Here is a 21,470-nt window from a genome sequence, read left to right on the forward strand (position 1 = left end):
AAAAAAAAAAAAAAAAAATCAGTGGGAACATTTCACTTTTATTTGCAAGTCCTAATTAAAGGTTGACAACAACGCCTGAAACTTTAACACGGTTATTACATCGTCATAACAAATCAAAGTGGTGAGCTCAAACTTTTGAGTCTCTCTTGCAACAAGTGTCAAAATCATTTTCAAACTTGTCAATGAGAGGGGGAAATTATGTATTATTAATCCAATTCATCACACTAGTTTCTTCGAGCAACAACATTTGCCTCGCACTTATGCTCCACCTCTCGAGTGTCTTTGAAAATCTCAAAAAGGGGCTACATGTTAATTTCCTGCCAGCTTTCACTTCAATTAACTGTGGAAGCAAGTTGTTCAGTATAATTCAGGATAATTCAGATTCCTTTCTTCATTCTTTCCAGAGTGTGACTTGCTAGATACCATTTTCCTGTACACCATTAGTTGTCTCTATATTCATAACGCTTCCATGTTACAAGTTGAAAGAGAAAAACCTCTCTATTCTTCGGCATCTTATTGAAAATTGTACACAGGGTACACAGACAATGAACAGACTGGAAGCATCACAATGACTATACTAATGTTTCATCATGATTGTCTGAGTTTTCTATACACAAACCTTGATGCTATTAGTTGTAGAAGTAATTATATACACATTTTTCATGTAGGGCCTGAGTAAAACTTACCACTAGTTAAATGAAGGATAATGAGTCATAATTTGCCTCTTTGAAAAACAGCCTCATTATTGAGAGAGACAGAGTGGTGGGAACAATGACAAGCATAACACAAACAGTATGAACAATATGTCAATTCTATGACCAAATAGCGCTAATGTTTGAGTAGAAGAGCCTTGTCTGACCTGATATCATGTGGGAGTCCTGACTGCTCCAGACTGTACTGAATAACAGCTATTTTGCATAACGTCTTCAAATTAGGGCCTGAAAAGAAGAGAAAGTGTAATGAGTCATAGACTGATCATAGACACTAATCATACCAGGCTAAGAATATCCATTTCTGCTGTGGGAATTCAAAATGGAGCCAGGCAGGTCAGATCTAAGAATCTGCAGATGAAAGGGGTTAGATTTCCTCTCTATGATGTAAAAATTACCATGTTCTGTTTATACCATACCCCAGAAAAACAGCTGAAGCAAACAACAGTGTTCACATATGAGTAGATGTACAACATTATGATACTAGAATTAAATCATCTTCCTCTCTAATACTTATTACAAACTTCCTCTCAATTACTATCGCCGTCATGGCTGTTCCACCATATGCTCGCTGATAAACAGTGCGAAGGCACACGCGACTGGCACGTGGAGGCGTGTGCCACAGGGGATGCCACTGGGTACTGCCAGTCCCATACGGTCCCTGTGTCGCTGTGTAAGCCCACCTACACAAACCCTAACTGTGACCTGACCGCATTACAGACTACACCAGTGCAGACAGGAAATGGCTATATTTGGTAGCCTGTGAGACGGAAGTACCCCATGTGATAACACAAAGCAGGGCCAAGGACAGGCATACTAGGCCAGGTAAGAAATGAAGCAGTGGTGTAAGGAGGGTATTGGTTCTATAAAAAACACTGAGGAGATCATCAGACATAAAATATGGGGTGGTATAAGTGGATTTATGCATCTGACTAAACATTTTCAAGATCAGACACCTTATTAAGCTAACATAAGAGATATAAGAGACATAGATAATGACAAGAATACTTACTGAAGTCTAAGATATACAGGTCTGAATGATCCATGAGGTTAAATTCATCACCCATTCCTTGCTCTGGACAGGGGCTGTAAAGAGAACAAAACATTTTTTTTTATATAAATTATATTTTTATAAAATTAAAAAGTCAAAAATATATCGAAACTTACAAGTAAAGCTTCAAACCTACCCCAGGACAACAATACCTCCTTAAATCTGTTTGTTTCTGTCTGTTTTGCCAAGGTTGTATTCATAGTTACTTTGCTGTACTATTTGCTCCCAATTACTTACCTCGTCATGCACCCTCTTACCATCTTTTTTAAATGACTAAGGTTCATAATCAGGGAGCCACAGACTATTCCCCAAAAGAGCAGGGCTGTTAATGCAGTGCTCTGCTCTCCTTATCATTGGCATGGCATGATTTAAGCCCACAGGAAGTACAGCACTGCAGTGAGACAGCAGGCTGGTCCATGCTGATAGTCTCCCAGACCTGTGCAGCCGTTGATATCACTGCACATCTGTTTCCTGCCAAAGCTAAACACACACACACACACACACACACACACACACACCTGTGACACACCTGGTGCACAGCAGCTTAGAAAGCCTATCTGCATCACAACGATCTTCAGTCACCATCTTTGTATCAATTAATTAGTTAAGATGCAAAACTCTGCGACTGTATAAAAAAAACTCAACTGAAAGTAACTGCTGCAGTCTGTGGGAGTTGAACTAACATTTTAGGGAAGATTTATTCCCCCAAGGCAGTATATTCCTGTAAATGTACTCAATGCACATCATTGCTGTACATCCATAACAACAGCGCACCAAGAGACCTGTCCAGATTAGTGGATAAAAATGCACTTTACAGTTTTACACTACCCAGAGGACAGCTTCAGCCAAACAGGTGCATTTAGCAAGCAGTTTAGTGTCTATAAATATCTATCATGGAGAATAACTGAGGGATTGGGCAGGTTTGGACTTTAACAATAGCTTTACAAGGTGCTTTCTGCTACGCATGGAGTGGCCAGTGGCAAAAGTCCAAAGACACCATCAGATACCACTACAGTACTCTTGGCAAGCTAGTATAAACCTTGGAATTACATTTATCACATTTCCCTTTTGCTTCAATCTCTTTCCATTTTCCCTTCTTGTCTAAATTCCTACTGAACACAATATACTACCTCCTCCACTGTCTCTCCACCCATCAATCTCTATTCCTCTTTCCCGCTGTCCTCTCCATCGCGTCTCCCTTTGCTGCGTGTTCAGGATGTTGTAAGGGTTTTACGTTGCTAATCTTCCCTAAACAAACATAGTAGTGGCTTAAAGCGGCCAGGAGAGGTGCAGAGCACGAGCGCAGTCGTCCCAGGGGGCCAGCTGGGGAAGTCATTACGCCCCCTGCCCCCCAGGAGGTGATCCACCCGGGCTTACAGCATGAGCCTTTATCAGAATACCCTCAGCCATCCAAGCCCCCCTATAATCATTAGATTGCCTACTCCGGGACCTGCCATTCATTGCTGGTTGTAACATTACTGCGGTGATGAAAATGGTAGTTTACAATGCTGGCTGAACACTAATAAGGACTTTTTAATACACAATAAAAAGAGAAGATGTAGCTGTAAAAACATTTGACTGATTGCTAAAAAATGCCACTTAGTCACAAATTCAGCTTGTTGAATATTACAACCTATTTATCTGGTTTTACATCTCATACACATAGTGATTATTCATTACCAGTGCTCATTGTGCAAAGACAAAAACTGCTATACCACATTACAAACAGGATCAATTTCTAATGTTTATAGGATGCATTAGATTCATGTGTGGAAATTACACTTACATCAGCAGTCCGTCTCCATAACAGAAGCAATGAAAATTAGAATCTCTATCTAAGGAGCACACTGCAGTAGCTGTCAACTACTGTGCAAGCTCACATGGAGAGAAGGTAAAGGCCTTGGATGATGACGCGTGAAAGGGTGTAGATAAGAGGACGCTTTAACAGGAGCAACGAGAGAGAGAGATGAAGATTGCATTCATTGGACAAGGCTTTCTCGCATGTTCGTGGATAATGTCAGCCTGGGTGTGAAATTCAGCAGAACATTAAGGAATGGTAACACTTTATTGGTCATCGCAAAAAGAAAGAGGCTGAGGGGGATTGCAGCATGGGGAAGGAAAAGAGGGATGGTAAGAGGTGTGGTAAGATAGACTGGCAGTGGTTGGAAGCGGGAAAGTCACAGTGTGACTTTATGTGGCATCCTGGTGTTTGATGGGTCACTTTGTTACTCGATCAGCAAAGTATCAGTGTTTGTGAAAGTGCTCCTCCCCCTATAGCAGCAGTGGTTCCCAGTCTGAATGAGGCCTGAGTGATGGCGCTCCCCCACTAAAAAAAACACTGTTTGCTATTTCAAACAACACTCAATGAGGGTGTCTAATCACCCAATTGCCAGTTCTAGCAATGCACTGCCTGCTCCACCTCATTATCTTGCAAGCCTAGGTCTCAAAACGGTAGAAGAAAGAGCTGAACTGCAGTCCCAAAACTAATGAGGGGACAACATTGAGCCTGGGAACACTCCAATTAGTTTCAAGTGTCCAGGAATTTAATTGCTCACAAATTTTGCAAATTACTCCCAGAAACAGACACAATGCAAATTAACTCCATCAGTAACACCTCTGCTTTCTAAACACAAACTGGTGTCAATATAGCTGGACCCCATCCTGTCGTAGGCATGTTTTCAGTGGCTTCATTGGCCGTATCCTCATTCTTGGAATGATATGATCTGCATCCTTTTCCTTTCTCCACTTCCTATTGAACTTTGGTCCTTCAGAACCTTGTAGCTCACAGGAACTCATCACGCACTATAACTTCCTGCAGAGCACCTTATCAGGACAGCCAGACATTTATGAAATTATTTCAGCACCGCTTTTGAGTGAAAACATGGTCAGGTAGTGAACAAAGAAACAAGACAGCAATTTGCAAATGACTTCTACATAAATAAGCAACATATAAAGCACTGCATGTTTAGTTGGATACAAGCATACCAGACACAGAAAACAACATTATTTAAAAAATAATGTAAAGTAGTAGTAAAGTAAAAATATATGACTGTGGCTGGGCTGTGGCAGGACTGTTGTAGTGGTGGTCTTCTTGACCATGGTAGGTGGAAAACATTTCTCCAAAAAGATTGTAGCATTCATTTTGCTTCTCAAAGGTTTAGCTGTATGCCTTACACGTCAGTAAAAAATACTGGCGAAAGCAAACCCACATAATGGATCTGATAGACAGGGTTTACTGGACTGTTAAGAATCCTGCAAGAGTTGCCAAAGATTTTAGAGCTATACTTTCTTAAACTAATCCAACAGACTTGGTTATCACAGATAAATAAATTCCCGTCCATTTCTTTTGCCTTAATCTCGACTGTCTCACCTCGTCTTACCGAGCTATCTGTGCCCCCTCCTGGGCAGTGGCTGGACAGTGGATTAAGACCTATAGTTGCCCAGACCTAAGCCCCATGCAGAGGGTGAGACAGAAACTACAGCTGGCTCCCAGAGAGAGACGCCTGGCTTCAGATTAGACAGAGAAGATGCCAGCCGCTAGTGAAGCATGCATCTCAAATTGCAACCCCTGTGGGCAAAATGTAGTTGGACTTGGTGGTGTATTGCAGAGGAAAACTGGCCCCCCAAATCTCAAACAAATATAAATTTAGTCCCCTAAATCTGGACAGGTTGTTATCAACCTAGTTTGCCTATAAAAAAAATAAAGAGGAGCTTAAATTGGGTTTTAGGACCTTGAACACAGGTGGTTAATATAGAGGGGAAAGTCTAAAGGGCATGTCAAATTTTCCTCTATAGCTGGCAGATGCATTTTGAAAAATTAAGTTACTTCCTTTATAGCCACAATCTGAAGACTAGCGTCAAGGTCGGCTACATAACAGGAGACACTCAGAATAGAAAATACTGAAGGACATACAGTGGCTAAAGACCATAGTTTTAGTGTACTGTGTGGTTATGATTCATCTGTCCTTCTATCAGAATACCTTATTAATAGAGTTTTGCAAGTGATTACCTTTTCATCTCCTGCTCTTTACTATTGCTACAAGTCTACATTAGTCTCAGAAAGGTCTTTTTAACTGATGGGTTGTTTAAACATGACTTGCGGACTGTGAACAAATAGCCTCATATTATGTTAAATCAGTGGGCTGGTGTGCTTCGCTCGTCATTGTTTTGTCTACATAGCATGGCATTGTTCTACAGAAAGGGCCTAAAACCACCAAGAGGTGTTTAGCTTGTGGTGATAGTAGTAAATCACAAGTTAAACTACTACTATTTAGACATGTGAATTTATGTGAACAACAGCATCACAAAGCGTCGCCTATGCAAGCTGTTTATTTGAGCTGCTGTGTAACACTCAACCCTATGACACCTTAATGTATACAGCCTGTTAGTGGGTTAAAGAGGGTTAAGATGCACATGAAATACTATCAGGAGCTTGTCTTTGAAGAGTAAATCACAGTGTTGCTGTGCTGCCCCGAGGTCCTGTCCTGCCACGTGCGGGATGCCCTATATCCTGCTGGGGTCACCTCCACTGTTTGACAGGTTTTATCTCGGGCATACTGAACGCACACACACACACATGCACATAGTCAATTAATAAAGGAAACTTCTGCAGCCTACCCTTTGACACTGAAGGCCAAACGACAACATGTGTGTGGCATCAAAATGTGTGGTGTCTTGATAGGCGTGCTATAATGGAGCCACAGTTCTAATGTGGCAGACAGACATTTTAGGCTGCAGGAATCACAGCCATAATGATGTTTAGATTTGAGAAATAACAAAAATCAAAACAGAAAACAGGACTTTTCTTGAAATACCTGGCAAGAAAATGTTTTAGACTATGTTCTGCCTCAGTCCCTTGTTGTGTTTAGTCTAACATTTGAACTGTTAAGTTCAACAGTGATAACAAACACACTCTAAGCAGCTGGACTATCATAACAGCAGCCCTTTCAGCCATTGATAAGGCGCAAAATAGCCTTGTAGGTGATATCGAGGCACCAGGCTTTTGACCTTCCTGATCTACTAAACAAAATCACTGGACTCTGCAGAAGCTCTGCGGCTCAACTTGCTGTTTTGAAATGACCAGTTAAGTTCCTCGCAGATTAAATATCATGCTGAGATTCTGGTGGATTAAACAAGAGGTCTTGAGCTGGAATGTTTTGGCTACCAGTGAGATTACCTGCTGTATAGCAGCCACACACTCGCCATACCTGAAAACTCAATAGTGGCAGGACAACCGATTAATAAAATCTGTTTAAATTTTAAAAAAATAGATTGATACTAATAAACAAATAACTACTCTTACATTTAGTATTTTCCACCTATACTAAACCAGAGTAATAAGATCAGAAATAGACAAAAACATTAAAAAAAACACACCCAATAATTGAGGCATAAATGTTTCTGCATCTAATGTTAGGACTGGCGTCAGTATGCTTTCCATCTTTACTAAATGTACCAAGCAACTGTGCATATTGCCAAATGGAACACATGCGTTAAGGCTGGCAGAGCGACGCAAGCATGTGCACCACTCTGACGTCAGCTCAACGAGAGGAGCTGTTAGTCATTAAGTCATGACAATACAGCCACACACATGCAAACACACACAAATGGCACACTATACCGGAAAAGAGAGAATGATGGAATGGGACTCAGTGTCCTTCTGGCCTCTGTACTGAGCAGAAGCTAGTAGGAAATAACAGCAGTGACCTACAGTGTCTTGAATTTGACTGAAATTCAGAACCAGGGGCATTGAATCATTGGTATGGCGATATTTTAAAGCTTTAAAAATCCTAGCATAGTTTCTCCTTTTGAAAAGACACCAAAAACACAACACACTAGGACACACGGAAAGCAGTCAACCGAAAAGGACATAAAATGTCATTAATTAAAAGGACCCAAAACTAGGGCTAGTCAATATCATCCAACTTGTGAAGCCACAGTGCCAACAATTTCCTTTTCTTTATTTAATTTATTTTTAAAGCTAGGGTAGGTAATGTGTTTCAAAAGCATTATTCAATAATGAATAATGCTTATATCAATCAAATGCACTGGGGAAATAATAAAGACAAAAAAGGTATCTGTAGCAGTCACAAGCCTGTAATAACCCCGGCCAATCATTTCATTCAGACCAAATGAAATGACACCGTGGCTTTAAGATTATTTTTTGGCTTTTTATTGCCTTTATTTGATAGAGCAGTTGAAAAGTAAAGGAAAGAGAGAGAGAGAGAGTGTGGGTATGACATTCAGCAGGGCCACAAGTTGGAATCGAACCTGGGCGCCTGCGGTAAGGACTCAGTTACATGGGCCATGCGCTCAATCAAATGAGCCACTGGGTGCCAGCAATTTCAAAACTGGGTTTGCAGGCCTCTGGTTGGCCTGCTAATAAAAGTTAAGATTTTAAACATACTAAAAGGAGTTGTCAACTGTCATGAAACAGTCTCAATTTAATACTGATGCCTCTATATGACCTACATAAATAAAGAAGACCATCAGTGGGAAGATCAACTATTATTCTTAACGCCTGCCGCCGGTGGTTGAAACACTACCAATTTTGTCCACAGGGGCCCCCAGAATTAACACAAAATCCTTTTTCCTTGTAACTGCTTTAAGTTATTAAATGACTGATTAATTTATATCTCTTAGGAGAAAGTCACATTTTGGAGCCACAAGGTCAGTTGCTCGGCATTTCTTATGCTGCTATTTGTTAGGTAGTAAGTTGCAATTACAATTACTTTTCTTTCCTATAGGTGGCACACATTAGTAGGTTTAAAACTGGTCTGGACAAGCTCCCTCCTATGGAGAATCTGCAATCATATACCGCTAACCTCCTCATTCTGTGAGCTTATATGAAGGTAGATTATAACTTTGTTTTTTATGTTATTGGATTACATAAGGGTCACAGAACTTACCCGGGCCTGCCTAACTACACTGATGACATCAAAGAGACATATCCATTGCTTAAGGCCTCGTTGGCATTGTTAGACCTAAACTGAAAGCCACTGGTCCCTGCTTCTCACAGGGAAAGGCAATTAAAGCCCCTTTGAAAAATATTCATTATCAGCAGACCACATAAAGGTGCTGAAAGGCTAAAAAGGCACAAAATATCAATTCTACAGACGACTGGGACAAAAATGTTAGCCTTCATTCACAGAGTAAAAATTCAGCACAAAGATTAAATCAGCCATCATCGTCAGGGAGGCATGAATACATGTCACGGTAAAAATATACTGTATTCCCTAAATGTAGTGATGGAATGAATACACGCCGTCATGTTGCAAGGGCCAGTGCTAGATTCCCCTTCACAGATTCCAAGCTGTCTGCTCCCAGCATGCCAATCTGTCATGTCCTTGTTCACATCCTGCCCCTCATAGGAAGCCCTGTTCCCAAGCTTAAAATGTTTCCCGATTTAGCCCAACCTGGTCTTGTCGTAAGCAATTATACACAGAGTGTGATGAATGCCAACAATGACAACATAACCTCAGCAGGAGATCCATAATCTGTGTGGCACTGTTTTTATGTTCAGCTCAACTTAAGCAGTGTTCAATTCCTTGGAAGGTGAGAGAAAAGTTACAAATGTACAGGGTTTAGCAAAGTATGCGGGTCTTTGCTTGTCTGTGTAGGTGAAGGTCAGTGCAGGTGGAGTTAGTCATGCACGGGTCGTCCTTCGTGGGGCAGTGAGCAGGTCTCAGTAAATGAGTGTAGCAGAGGTGCTGAGGGTATATCAAATTGCACTCTGTGAGAAAGAATGCTCCCTAAGGTCATAAATCAGAGATGGGGCAGAATTTCGCGCCTCTCTGCAGCTCAGCAGGCCTGTTTACACTGACGTAAGTGGCACTCAATAGACTGCCACTAATGCCCAGCCTGTCATTCACACAAACACACACAGAAACACACACTCTGCTCATTTACCCTAAAAGAAGTACAAATGTACACCTAAAAACATGTTCACAAAACAAACGATATTATGCACTAAATCCTGTTTAATAGCAACCAATTTAACAGCACCAAGACAGAGAAATCCAATGTAAACATCAAGGCTCATTTAATCTCAATCCAAACACTGAACATTTGCACTCATAATCTCATATTCTGCCTACAACGGTCTCTTTTTATTCATTAGAGTTTTTACTTTATAATTGGGTTTATTGTCAACACACCTCAGTGTTATGTCCAGTCAAAAGTGTAACCCCTTTGAAAGCAGAGGGCTCTTGGACTTAATAGTTTTATTGTCCTTCACTAAAGTAATAAATTATTCCTGAACAAATTCCTGCAGGTAAAATAAATATCATAAACTGGGAAAAAGTATCAACAGAAGGGTTCTGTTTTGGATCAATATGAAAGGACAACTAACCCAGGAAAACAAGCTGTAGACCATAAATTTGAACACAATTTCCTTGGCAGACCCACCAAAATGAGGAACCCCAGAAAAAACACAAGCAAGGTGTCCAGCAAATAATTCATGACGGCCTGTGCAAGCATTTGTCAATTGCATTGAGACAGACACCAATAACTTTTTTTGCCCCGTTAACTGCCCTCATGTTGTCAGGTCATGCAAAAATAAACACAAGGAGACACAGCAATGGCTGGTTTTAAACTTAATGTTCACACTAAATTAGAGGTGTGTAATGAAGAAACACTTGCTCTGTTCTTTCATTTTAATCAGTGCAAATCATGACAGAAATTAAAACACCAAGTGAACCTCGGTAGGAAAACTTCCTTAGTAAAGACAAAGCAAACAAATAAATGTGAAAAGAAGCTGCTTGGAGTCTGTTTATGTGTCTTACTATGTGTGTGCATGTGCTTATGGGAGTTCCTGTGTGTAAGAAGCTTAAGTGTGCTCATGTAAACAACAAACATGCAAAAACGGTCAAGAGAACCTGTGTGGCCAACTTGCTCAGAGCCTGCAAGGATCATGCTCCAATTTGTACAGTAACAGGAAACAACATCTTTGCAGACTAAGAACTGAGCAACCACTAAACAACATCCTCCACTTTACAAACTACACAGTTCAACCAAAGTTGTCCCCTTCTCCCCTGAAGATACCTGCTGTGCACTTGTGAATATATGTTCAAAGCTTGAGGCAGAAAAGTTGAATTGGCCACAGTTTCTTAAACCAAAAAAAAATTACCCTGAACCTTTTAAACAGGATGTTGGAGATATTGTGTGGTGTTTGATTTCTTCCTCTACTCAGCCGGCACTCTCCATCATTCCAGTGGCCCCAGTGACACTCCCATTCCAGCCCCAGCCCTATCTGCTCACAACAGGAAATCATGACTCCTTAAAACACATCCTGGACTAATCCTGGTGAGAAACAAAACAGTGCAGAACAATCTCAAAAACTAAGAATCTTCTAAAGCCCTTCATCTCCTATTATTTTCTTCTTCTCTAGAAGCGTATCAATAACTGACTTTACTGACTTTTGAATGCTACTGTTTGCAAGCTGCAGATTTTATTTATTGATTTGAACTGTAATAACTAATTTGAATATGAAAAGTAGCCTTTAAAACCGATCTGCTCGAATGTAGTGAGAATAGCAAGTTAATCATTATAAACTACAAGTTTGCAGTTAAGGATATCCCTTAATCAAATTCAATGTAATTATTCATAATGACTCTAATGCCGCTGCTGCATAAATGGATGAATCAAGATACACACAAGATAAACACTTGTGTATTAGTGTGTTACTCCCCATGACGTGGTGGCCACTGGAGCAGTAGAAAACAAATCCAACAGCAGCCAGAGGACTTTAGGACTTGAGGGCTCGTAGACGTAGTGGGGCTGAGAGGACTCTTATCCACAGCCTTCCGATCCCCACTATCAGGTTATCCCAGTGGGGTTTTCCTGATAGCACAGCCTTGCTGATAACAATAGCCCAGGTCCCAGGCCACTCTGTACCATGCTAACGGTGTTAGCTACCTCATTACTCCACTGGCTACTGGCCTATCACAAGCCCATCACAAACCCAGTGGCACCTTACCAGCTACAAACCATCAGCAATCACTACTGTCTTACGGCCAACAAGGGAATCATCACAGACTGCAGTGTACAGGAGCCAGACCCTCCATTTGGCATATTGAAAAGAGAGGAGAGTTTTTCTCAAACAAACTGTGCAAAAACACAGAATGCTGTTTGTTTTGAGAGCCTGTGCTTCATAAAGATTGTGACATCAAACAATGGAAAGATTTGAGAGAATAAGCTTTCAAGTGTTTGTAAAGAAAGGAGTTCCTATCTCTAGCCATGCAGGTTTTCTTTCTTTATTGCAAACCAATATTTCATCCAAAAGTTTTCATGCCTGGACACATTTAACATTCAAGTGTATTTAAGTACTTATCTTTAACGATAATGTTAATTCAACAATTCAATATTTATTCACTTTAGTTCTTTTCATTAATTTAATTGTGTAAATTATAATTTAATTCAGGAGCCACATTATCAACCAAACGTGTAACTCTATTAACAAAAACAAGGCGTGACACTGACACTATCCTTATTCTTCTACTAGATGAACAGCAGAATTATGTATTAAACATTTTTGTAAACAAAATAGACCAATTATAACAATATATTATATATTATACTGAACACTGAAGAAATGGTTCACTAACTGTTTCTGTATAGTAAAGACAACCACAGTAAAGAAAATAATAGTAGCCGTAGTAGTGAAAACATCAACAGCATCAATGTTTGCAGAGGATGGAGTATGTTGGTTAGAGTAGTTAGAAGAGGGTGACTGAGTATATGTTAGTGGGTTTTAGACATTCCACTTGCAAAGCTGTAATATGAGGGCTGAACTGCAGTTTATCCAGCTCAATTAAATTTCTGCATGCCCAATTCTTTTGAAATAAAATGTGTGCAATGGTACAGCTTTATTAAGCAGTTATTTATCTTTGAGATAGCTTATCTTACCACTTCACCTTATTTTAATATCTTTGTATATCTTTGGAAATGAAAAGTTTTTTACCTGAAAAACTAACAGCTATGCTTGCTCCAGTGTATAACTTTACTCAGAATCAGGGGTTTTCTTCTGAGCAGCAAATGTGTGTATGTGACTACAAATACCTCTTGCAAAAGATTTTGTCATGGCCGGAGGAGTTGTTGTTAACAGGTGTTACACTAGAAGGGTTAGTGGAAGTAAATAAACCCAAAGATAGAGATAAATCTAAATTCTAAACTTGTATGTACAGTATATTTTCTTAAAGCATACAATAGATTTTAATAATCCCAATTTAATATTGATAAATGTCTTCCTGCCAGCACCTGGACACATGATGTTATAACAAAATGTTTTCGATACTATAAAATTCAGCAATAATGACTTTGACAAAACAAAATTTGACATGCTACTGATTATGATACATTGCTGACATAAACAAGTTTCACATATTTCTCATACCCTATTAAAATTATTAAAATTAATGGGAGCCAATTGTGTGAGAAACCCCATGAGTCATCTTTCAGTCAAAGTCAATCCAAACTTTTGACTTACCTAAGAAGACCTAATCAGACAAAACATAATGAGTGGTAGCAGCCACATTCATCATTTAGTTGTGTGGCACCGCCCTCTTTATAATAATACAATGGCTCAGCTGGCACACAGTGGTTTCATGATCGAGTGTTCTCAGCTTAAGCTTTTATCATATTCATATTCTATAGATGGAAATAGTAATATTTTGTGGCTCACCTGGTTCCTCCAAAGAGGATGATTCGATCTCCAACCATACAACAGCACTGCCGTCTCCGTGGACATGGGCCTTTCCCCTTCGGTTCTACCTTCTCCCAGGAAAAGGCTTCTGTAATGTGTACACACAAGACAAACATAAAATTGAGACAACAATATCTAGACATAACGATGGAAAAAGAAAAAAATAGACGTGCATATACTCTGACTTCTTTTGAGATGGAAGACTGTGGGAATGTGGGATTACATTCTTGCTTTAAATAGCTCAACAGAGGGATCTTTAGCACAACACATTTTGATCTGTGTGGACGACATCATAGCAGCTATACAAACTCTAAGCCACTTAAAAGTTACATAAACGTACTGGTGCTTTCCATTGTGCCTGCAGTTCATTCAGCTTCCTGCTATATTTAACCACAAACATAAGGCCCAGGGATAACGGAATGAAAAGGAGCGATGAGAGCAAGAAGACAAAACTGAACCTTCATTCGAACACAAAACTTTACATTTCAGAAATAGACACAAATCCTCTCTTCTGCTCTGCTGAAGTGCAAGATGAGTGACGACGCCGAGGCTCTCAGTTGTTCCATATAAGGATGAACTGTGTAGCCTCACACTCTTAGAGCCAACAGCATCATTGCATCTCTATAGCAACAGGCCATTCAGACCTTGTTAGATAATAAGGACTATAATTGAGGTGCTGCCATCTACTGGACTGCAGTAGACCAGTAGATCTCTCCAGCTGGATCATACCTAGTGCTTTATCCATAAATACCCTGTGATGTGCTATAAAGGTTAAGAGCTTGGCTAACTGTTATGAGGCACATTCTGTATATGCCCACTTTTGTTACAATTAATGCTATTCTGTTACTATTTCAATACCATATAGGACACTATATTAACAGTGATTATATCCCTGGTGTGCTACTTCAGCTATGACAACAATGTTTTGTTTGGAACAAGAGCGCAAATGTTTCCTCTGGAAAACATTTAAACCGACTTGAGAATCAATCTGGCAACATTTGTAAGAGCAGACAAAGACTCCAGAGGCTGAATTATTGTCAGTTTTTCATCCGAGTGTTTCTGGCAAAAAGACAGGGCATCTGTGTTTTTCACATTCGGCAAAGTGAACAGGGAGCAGCCAGCCACCACCACGAGACTGGCAATGATGCAACAAGGGAGGAGAATATTGTCTACAAGACTCCCTGCAGAAGAATGAGGAGGAAAGTGGGTCGACATGAGCTGGCATTGCCAGTTCTGCATTTCCTCTATAGAGGTAAACAATCAATGCAGGCGCATCAAAAACAAAATTACTATGCACTAAGCAAATAAACACCATCAAGAATGAACAATTAGCAGCAGTATTTTAAAGCAAAATAAAATGTTTTTCCCCAATCGGACATAAATAAATGGTGAATCACCTGGATTGAATTTCCAGAGGTCGTTGAAGTGCCGGTCCAGACGGGCATTGTATCCCCCAAATATATACAACTCTCCATTGTAGGAAACTAAACACAGAAACGAAAAGGAAATGAAAACGGAACCTTATTTTATGTCGCATCATGCAGATCAATGACATTTGCAGCACAGTAAATGGAAACCATGTGAACGAGTTAAATTAGCTGGATTTTTTTTAATCATACAGTGTTGGAGGGAAAATGCAATTTTTATTACAGGATGAAAAACACTGTTTATACTCCAACTATGCAAACAATAAAAAACCAAACCATGCTTGAAACGGAGACAGGTCACACTGTAAAATAAGTTTACATTTTTCCTCTTAAAAATATATTTTTTAAAGATTATTCAAAGTAAGCGAACCACGCTGCTCCCCACCAAACAATAGTGTCACTTATTGTTTGCTGTCCACACAATGTAAGCATTTCAAAGTGATCATTATAAATTTGTTCATCATGTGGATGTTGTGTGTATGTGTGTGTGTCTTACAGGCTGAATGACTCCTGCGTCCCTCTGGCAATGGCTGTGTTGAAGGGGTGCCCAGCCAGCAGTTGGTCTCTGTGTCGAACACTTTGATCTTGTTGCAGTAGATCTCGTTGTTGGAGTGGAAGGGACCAAAGCGGTCTGCTCGCCCTCCAAACACAAACATCTTTGTCCCGATGATGGTGGCTGAGTGGAAGTCCCTCCATCGTGCCGGAGTGCCCTGTGAACAGAGGACCAGCAGATAATTCATTTACACTCCATAAAGTTTGAGAGGAGAGGCAGACAACATAAAGCAGTCTACTCAGAACAGAAAGCAAGGACATACATTCTGCATTCTTGCATAACCTGAACCACACCTCATAAACAAGTTTTAGTCCAAAACTCTCCTACATCCCTAAACTTTCTATTCTCATCATAACCTTGGGTATAAAGCATCATCTTCACATTGGCAAACATGAGGCTTCTAGACCAGCAACTTCAGGTAAACAGTGCCATCTAGTGCACCATGTTACCAACTGCAAGGACACACTAAATCCAAACCACTTTAAAGCACCACCACCTTTCAGAAATAATGTACAGTAACAGGGACATTGTTTAAAATTGAGCGGGAACCAATCTCAGAAGAATAATGCCGCTGATTCCCGAGAAACATGAATAATGCCAAATATACAATAGTGAAATGTGATCCACTGAATGAAACTGTGCAAGACAAAGGCAGGCCTGTATCCCCTTTGCATTTAGTTGGCCTAAAGCCATGGTAAAGCCTTTCACATGGCCTGCTTTCCAGAATGTGGTGCCATTGTTTTCCACAAATCTAGCAGGCTTTTTGACTTGAAGTATAAATAGAGTAGTGGGAGTAACAGAAAATATTGTAAAAATTACACAAAATATTAAATTATACAAGTAATGTAAAAAATAACCAGATTACCGGTAATATTTATAATAATCTAGTGCTCAATCTTGGAAAAACAAGATTTAAGAGAATACTAAACATAGTGAAAATTGAAATAGGTCTAATAAACTAAATGTATTTAAAACAAGGTCAACTTCAGAGAAAACAGGCTGAGTAAACAACAGGTAGTTTTGTTTTCAAAAAGAATGCAAGCCTGAGAACATTCAGTCACATGCACAACTAAACCTGTAAGCACTACATTGTAATCTCCTTGATGACAAAATGTTATCAGTTAGGAACTAAAACTAGGGACTGGTGGAAGAGGGACTGGATATGTCTAAAATATACTTTACAAGAGTTTATCACATGAGCTGTTGACAGCATACAAACACAAATGGCATTTCCCGAAGGGGGAGTGTATATAATCCTCTGTGAGGCTTTTTGTACTTGGCCATGTACCAGGGAGCTGCATTACATTGCATTGCCTCTGTATCCAGCCAATCTGACCACTGAGAGCTTCTGTAGCAGTACTGCCAACCCCAGTAATGACCAATGGTTTGTGGATTTCCAACAGTGCATTGAATGTAACTGAGCATGTTGCCAGTCCATTCTATCTTTGTTCTTCGTTGAGTGAGTGCTTTGTGTCCACTTTTAGGTGGACTTGAAGATTAAGTGCAAAGATTCTTTGTAACAAAAAAAAAAACTTTTGAAGAATTAACAACTCGTGGTTTTTACTCACTCTAGCATTAATTAATGACCAAACCATGGTGGTGGTGTCCAGCTTGTGGATGTCATTTGAAAAGCAGTCCGCCTAAAAAAAACAGCAGAGGAGACAAATTAAATCATCTTTTAATGTTCAGAGAGCAAGCCCCACAGTGAAGAGAGATGAACACTTACCAGCTGCTCATATCCTCCAAATATATACATCGACTTCCCCAGGACGCAGGACGAGTGGCCGTCCCTTGCCCCTGGAACAGTCCCTGAAATCTTGGGTGTGAACCATCTGTGGGAGTCTGTGAAGCAGGAACAGTTTATATTAACTCTAAGCACTCTTTCGAGGGTGCAAACCTCTGGTTTTACAACCCTTTAACACTTGAATCATGTGCAATGGAAAAGCATCACACATATAAGCAGGTGTTACGGTTCCCTAACGTACAGTTTTCTCTTCCTTTTGCTATCATGGCCTCAACATCAAACAGGTGCATCTCAAAGGAAATACAGCCTGAAACTATCACTTAGCAGTGTGAGTTAGAGGCAGGTCTACTTACTGATATCAAAGGCATAAAGCACATTGCAGGCCCCCTCTGTGTCGTTACGCCCACCCCAGAGGTAGATAACATCATCCAGCAGCACAGCTGTGTGGCCATAACGCATATATGGCACTTCACGGACACGTTCATGTCCTCCCGTCCTCACAGGAGGCAACTTCATCCAGCGCAAAGACACTGAAGTATAAAACAGTCGAGAAGGGTACACTCATTCAGTACATGGTTGAAAAGTAGCTATTCATTACCTCTTGTTGTAAGTTTTTTAAATGACAACCCTATCAAAGCAGGAACCAGAAATTTAAAGAATATATAGTGACAGTATGTACTAAAGACAAGCCTCAATGCCAAAGTAAATGTATAACTACAATAACATACTGCAGAGAGATATTTCAGTTCAAGATACGTTTATAAAATTAAAAGCAGTAATACCAATTAGAGAAACAACTGGGAGATACACATGCAAGAGATTTAAATTTGAAACTCAAAGTAAAGGTCAGCAGTGATATTTCAACAAGCTCTTACAGCTGTCTGATATACCTGCATTTATTTGAACCTACTGTATAAAATGACAAGATGTGAAAAATCTTGATGAAATGCAAACGGTTTCTTTGCAAGTTCACCTTTTACTTATTTTGAGAGGTTGAAAACAGAAGGTGAAGAGTAAAGTCTCTGAAAAGACAGACAAGTAAAGAAAAAAAAAATCAAAGGACTTTAAAAGACAGAAGGCTCTGCTGTAAAACAGACATCAAAGAGAAGGAGCACAAAACAAGTGACGAGCTAAAATGCTGAAACAATAGCTAAGGTGGTCCCGTTTCCATTTCAATCAACCAAAGGCGTCTTTATCAAGGTTTGGTTCCACAGATCTTTTCATGGTACAGCAATAGCAGGTAGGCTCCAACTACTTTAAGGAGTTGTAAAACCCTAAAGCAGGTGGCTGACCACACGGAGGAAAAAATATACATGAAATGGGTTACGAGGAAAAAAGGGGAGCCGTTTTACAAAAGTTAGAGCAGCCCATTTTAAGAAAACACCTGTGTTTGCGAGATAGCAACAAAAAAAAACAACTAACAAAGGAAATTTCCCAAACCGCAGCGGAAATCTTGGGTTTTTAATTGCCAGCTGTAAAGAGTTACCGTTATAATGGCGGTTCAACAAACTCTGAGAGACTCTCTTTAAAGGAGAACGCCTTCTCAACTACACAAATGATCTGAGAACAAACAGAAACCTACAGTAGATGTGTATGAACCTAAACCATTTCACATAAACATTTACTGGGGTTTCAGTATGGTCCTGATGTAAAAATCCAACATCATACTGCCTGAAAACTGTAGTTTACTGTATTTGATTTTCAAGTCATAAACAACAGTTGCATTCACTGTCAAAAGAAACAGCTGAAAAGAAGTATTTAAAGAATTCATATGTCTAAACTCTAACATCTTCCACAAAATGCCCAACCAGTGGGATCCCTCAATATAAATTCACCACCTACCTGTGTTGAAGACATGCACGTCAATCTGACGGAGTGTCTCGTAGTCCTCCCCGGAGCAGTAGCCTCCAAAGGAGTACACCTTGTGCCCCACCGCCACAGCAGCATGGTTGACTCTCCGCGGCCCTCCTTCAAGGTGCACAGACCAGCGCAACATTCCACGCGCGAGCACCTCTGTGACTCGGAGTCCTTAGACCATCACTTTGTTGCCCGCTTGGATCCCATCAAGCCAACACCATTGAAACCTGTGATGGGAAAAACAACGAGAGGAGCAGCACTCTGCTTAGAGAGAGCAACGGGGCAAACAAGGAGTGGCAAAAAAGGAGAACACAAAGGGGAACTGTTTGTCCTCTTGGCCTGAGAGTTGCTCTGCTTTGCTGTTGCTGACAGGCTCACAAGCCCCTGTATTATCTGAGCTGGGAGAGTATTTTAAGAAGTGATTAGACCTACACCTACCACTCCTCTTTCTTTCTGCTCACGCTCATCCCCTGTGCCCTCCCACTGCACTATCAAAGTACGGGCAGTTATGGGCATTAAAAAAAGTCAATATCACTACACACAAACTCCTTCAGTAATCTTTTAACTACAGGGAGCTCCTGTTAGGTTACTTGGTGGTATAAAGTGGCGTGTGTCTAATCTACAGAAAAGGGAGCAACATTGAAACATGTCATTTGGCTATCTTGGCTAGTTGGGTTTTGCATGACTGGACAGTCGTGCAAATCGAACGTGTTTGATGGAAATAAAGCACGCTAAAGGAAAGCATCTGGAAATGTCCGCAGCTATTAGTTTATTGACAGTTTCTAATTCAATAATGCTTCCAGGAACAGTTTCTCACACTCACTAAGAGCCAAAAATAAAAAAGTCTAAATCGCCATGTTAACATTTAGTCACTAGCTGTATGTCTTGCAGAAAAAAAAAGCCCTTAGCTTCTGGAAAACAAGTGAACCTGCGTCTTGCAAAACCATAAGTGCCCCTGCTTTTTCTGTCTCAATGACTCACTTACTCACTGACCTCCAACCTTTGTTTGCTCTTATAAATAAACCCCCCAGAAGACCATTTCACATGGGCCTTTCTATTTCAAGACCACACATCTCCGAGGAGCAACAAAAAAAAAAAAACCCAGATCTACACAACAGGCAACTGAGAGTCTAAACTTTATTACCATCGTTGTTTTTGGAGCCTTCTGTTAAAAGCTGCCATGCAAACACCAAGACCCAACCTGGGATAATGCGACTCCTCCTCATACTTGGCTGCAGCAAACCGGTTTCCAGACTTTTATAGATTGATGAGTGTTTTTTCGCATTTCATCATCCTGAAGTCTTTTTTTTCTCACGTACATTTCTGCTGAGCCCAGTGGGAGTTCGTACCCCCTCCTGACCCACCGAACAGGATACTGTTGTGTTGATATTAGGATGCCTTGGCCATGGCACTGCCAACTTTAAACAGACCACAGTGGCTTTGTGCACGATGATACACATACAGTAAAGCGATGCATACTACTGCTCAGCTCCCGGCTGGCCATGTCTTCTGCGGACGCACAGATGGTTGATTGATAAAGCTAATGCAGACCCGGTGACATTGAGCTGTACCACCGTTACTACAGTCCACTCACCGCCTCACACACTGGCTACCTACCCGACAGGAATAACAACACACACCGCGAGGGCCGCTCTGCCTCATGGCATCAACTTTAACGACAGTATTTCCCCCGTATCCAGCTGTTTTGGTGGCCAAGCTGCTGCTAACGAGGCTAAAGCTAATCTGTAGGTGCTACCTTTATTTAGCTGTTAGCTTTTAGCCAACGTGAACTGAATGAGAGAGCCAGACTCGCCTTTAAGATTTCCACAAAAGTTCCGAGCTGGTTGGCTGAGAGTGATATCAACAGAGGGATTAAAATGCATCTACCTTCAGTCGAGTCGGTTGTGGTGAACTGGTGTTCAGACAGGCAGACAGTGGGAGCCACTACCGACTCCCTCGTGACGTTTTCGGGAGGAGAAGCGTCCGCTGCCGCCCCCTGTCGGTTGTTCCCATCCTGGAGGAGAAACATAACACACCGACAGAAAGTATGGAAGTTCTTTTCCGCCAATGTGACTGGGGGGAAAAAAAGATTCTGTAAGTTATTATAATGAGAAACTTTCTCGAAATGTTGACTTAGAATCTCAAAATGATGAGGAATTGTCTCCAAATTTCGAGATAGCATCTTAAAGTATTGACTTGTTATCACAAAATAATGAGAAAGCCTTCAATATTTTGACTTAGCATCTCAAAATAATGTATATTTTGACAGTTTCTCATTATTTTGAGATACTAAGTCAATATTTTGAGATACTAAGACATTATCTTAAGACATTGATTCAAAATACTGGGATAGTTTCTCATTATTTTGAGATACTTAGTTTTAATTTTGAGATACTAAGACATTATCTTAAAGGGGAACTTGGCAAC

General features: G+C 40.4%; 1 protein-coding gene across 2 annotated transcripts in view; it reads right to left on the bottom strand.

The window, feature by feature from the left end:
- The window catches only part of klhdc3 (kelch domain containing 3), a 25,515-nt gene extending 4,482 nt beyond the window's left edge, over positions 1 to 21,033 (bottom strand). Inside the window, exons 1-10 of one of the 2 annotated variants that reach the window (XM_035663330.1) lie at positions 20,931 to 21,033; positions 19,029 to 19,270; positions 17,540 to 17,716; positions 17,169 to 17,284; positions 17,011 to 17,082; positions 15,386 to 15,599; positions 14,860 to 14,946; positions 13,442 to 13,550; positions 1,723 to 1,796; positions 860 to 938 (exon numbers count right to left, since the gene is read on the bottom strand). In XM_035663330.1, coding sequence (XP_035519223.1) covers positions 860 to 938; positions 1,723 to 1,796; positions 13,442 to 13,550; positions 14,860 to 14,946; positions 15,386 to 15,599; positions 17,011 to 17,082; positions 17,169 to 17,284; positions 17,540 to 17,716; positions 19,029 to 19,182 — 1,082 coding nt within the window. In that variant the 5' untranslated portion in view covers positions 19,183 to 19,270; positions 20,931 to 21,033. Of the gene's footprint in view, positions 1 to 859; positions 939 to 1,722; positions 1,797 to 13,441; positions 13,551 to 14,859; positions 14,947 to 15,385; positions 15,600 to 17,010; positions 17,083 to 17,168; positions 17,285 to 17,539; positions 17,717 to 19,028; positions 19,271 to 20,856 lie in introns of both variants that reach the window. The other variant, XM_035663331.1, reaches the window with a different exon arrangement.
- Between the last annotated feature and the right edge of the window lie 437 nt (positions 21,034 to 21,470).

The sequence above is a fragment of the Morone saxatilis genome, unplaced genomic scaffold (genome assembly GCF_004916995.1).
Source record: "Morone saxatilis isolate NCDOM2014 unplaced genomic scaffold, NCSU_SB_2.0 Contig19, whole genome shotgun sequence".
In the NCBI taxonomy this organism is placed as follows: Eukaryota; Metazoa; Chordata; class Actinopteri; family Moronidae; genus Morone; species Morone saxatilis.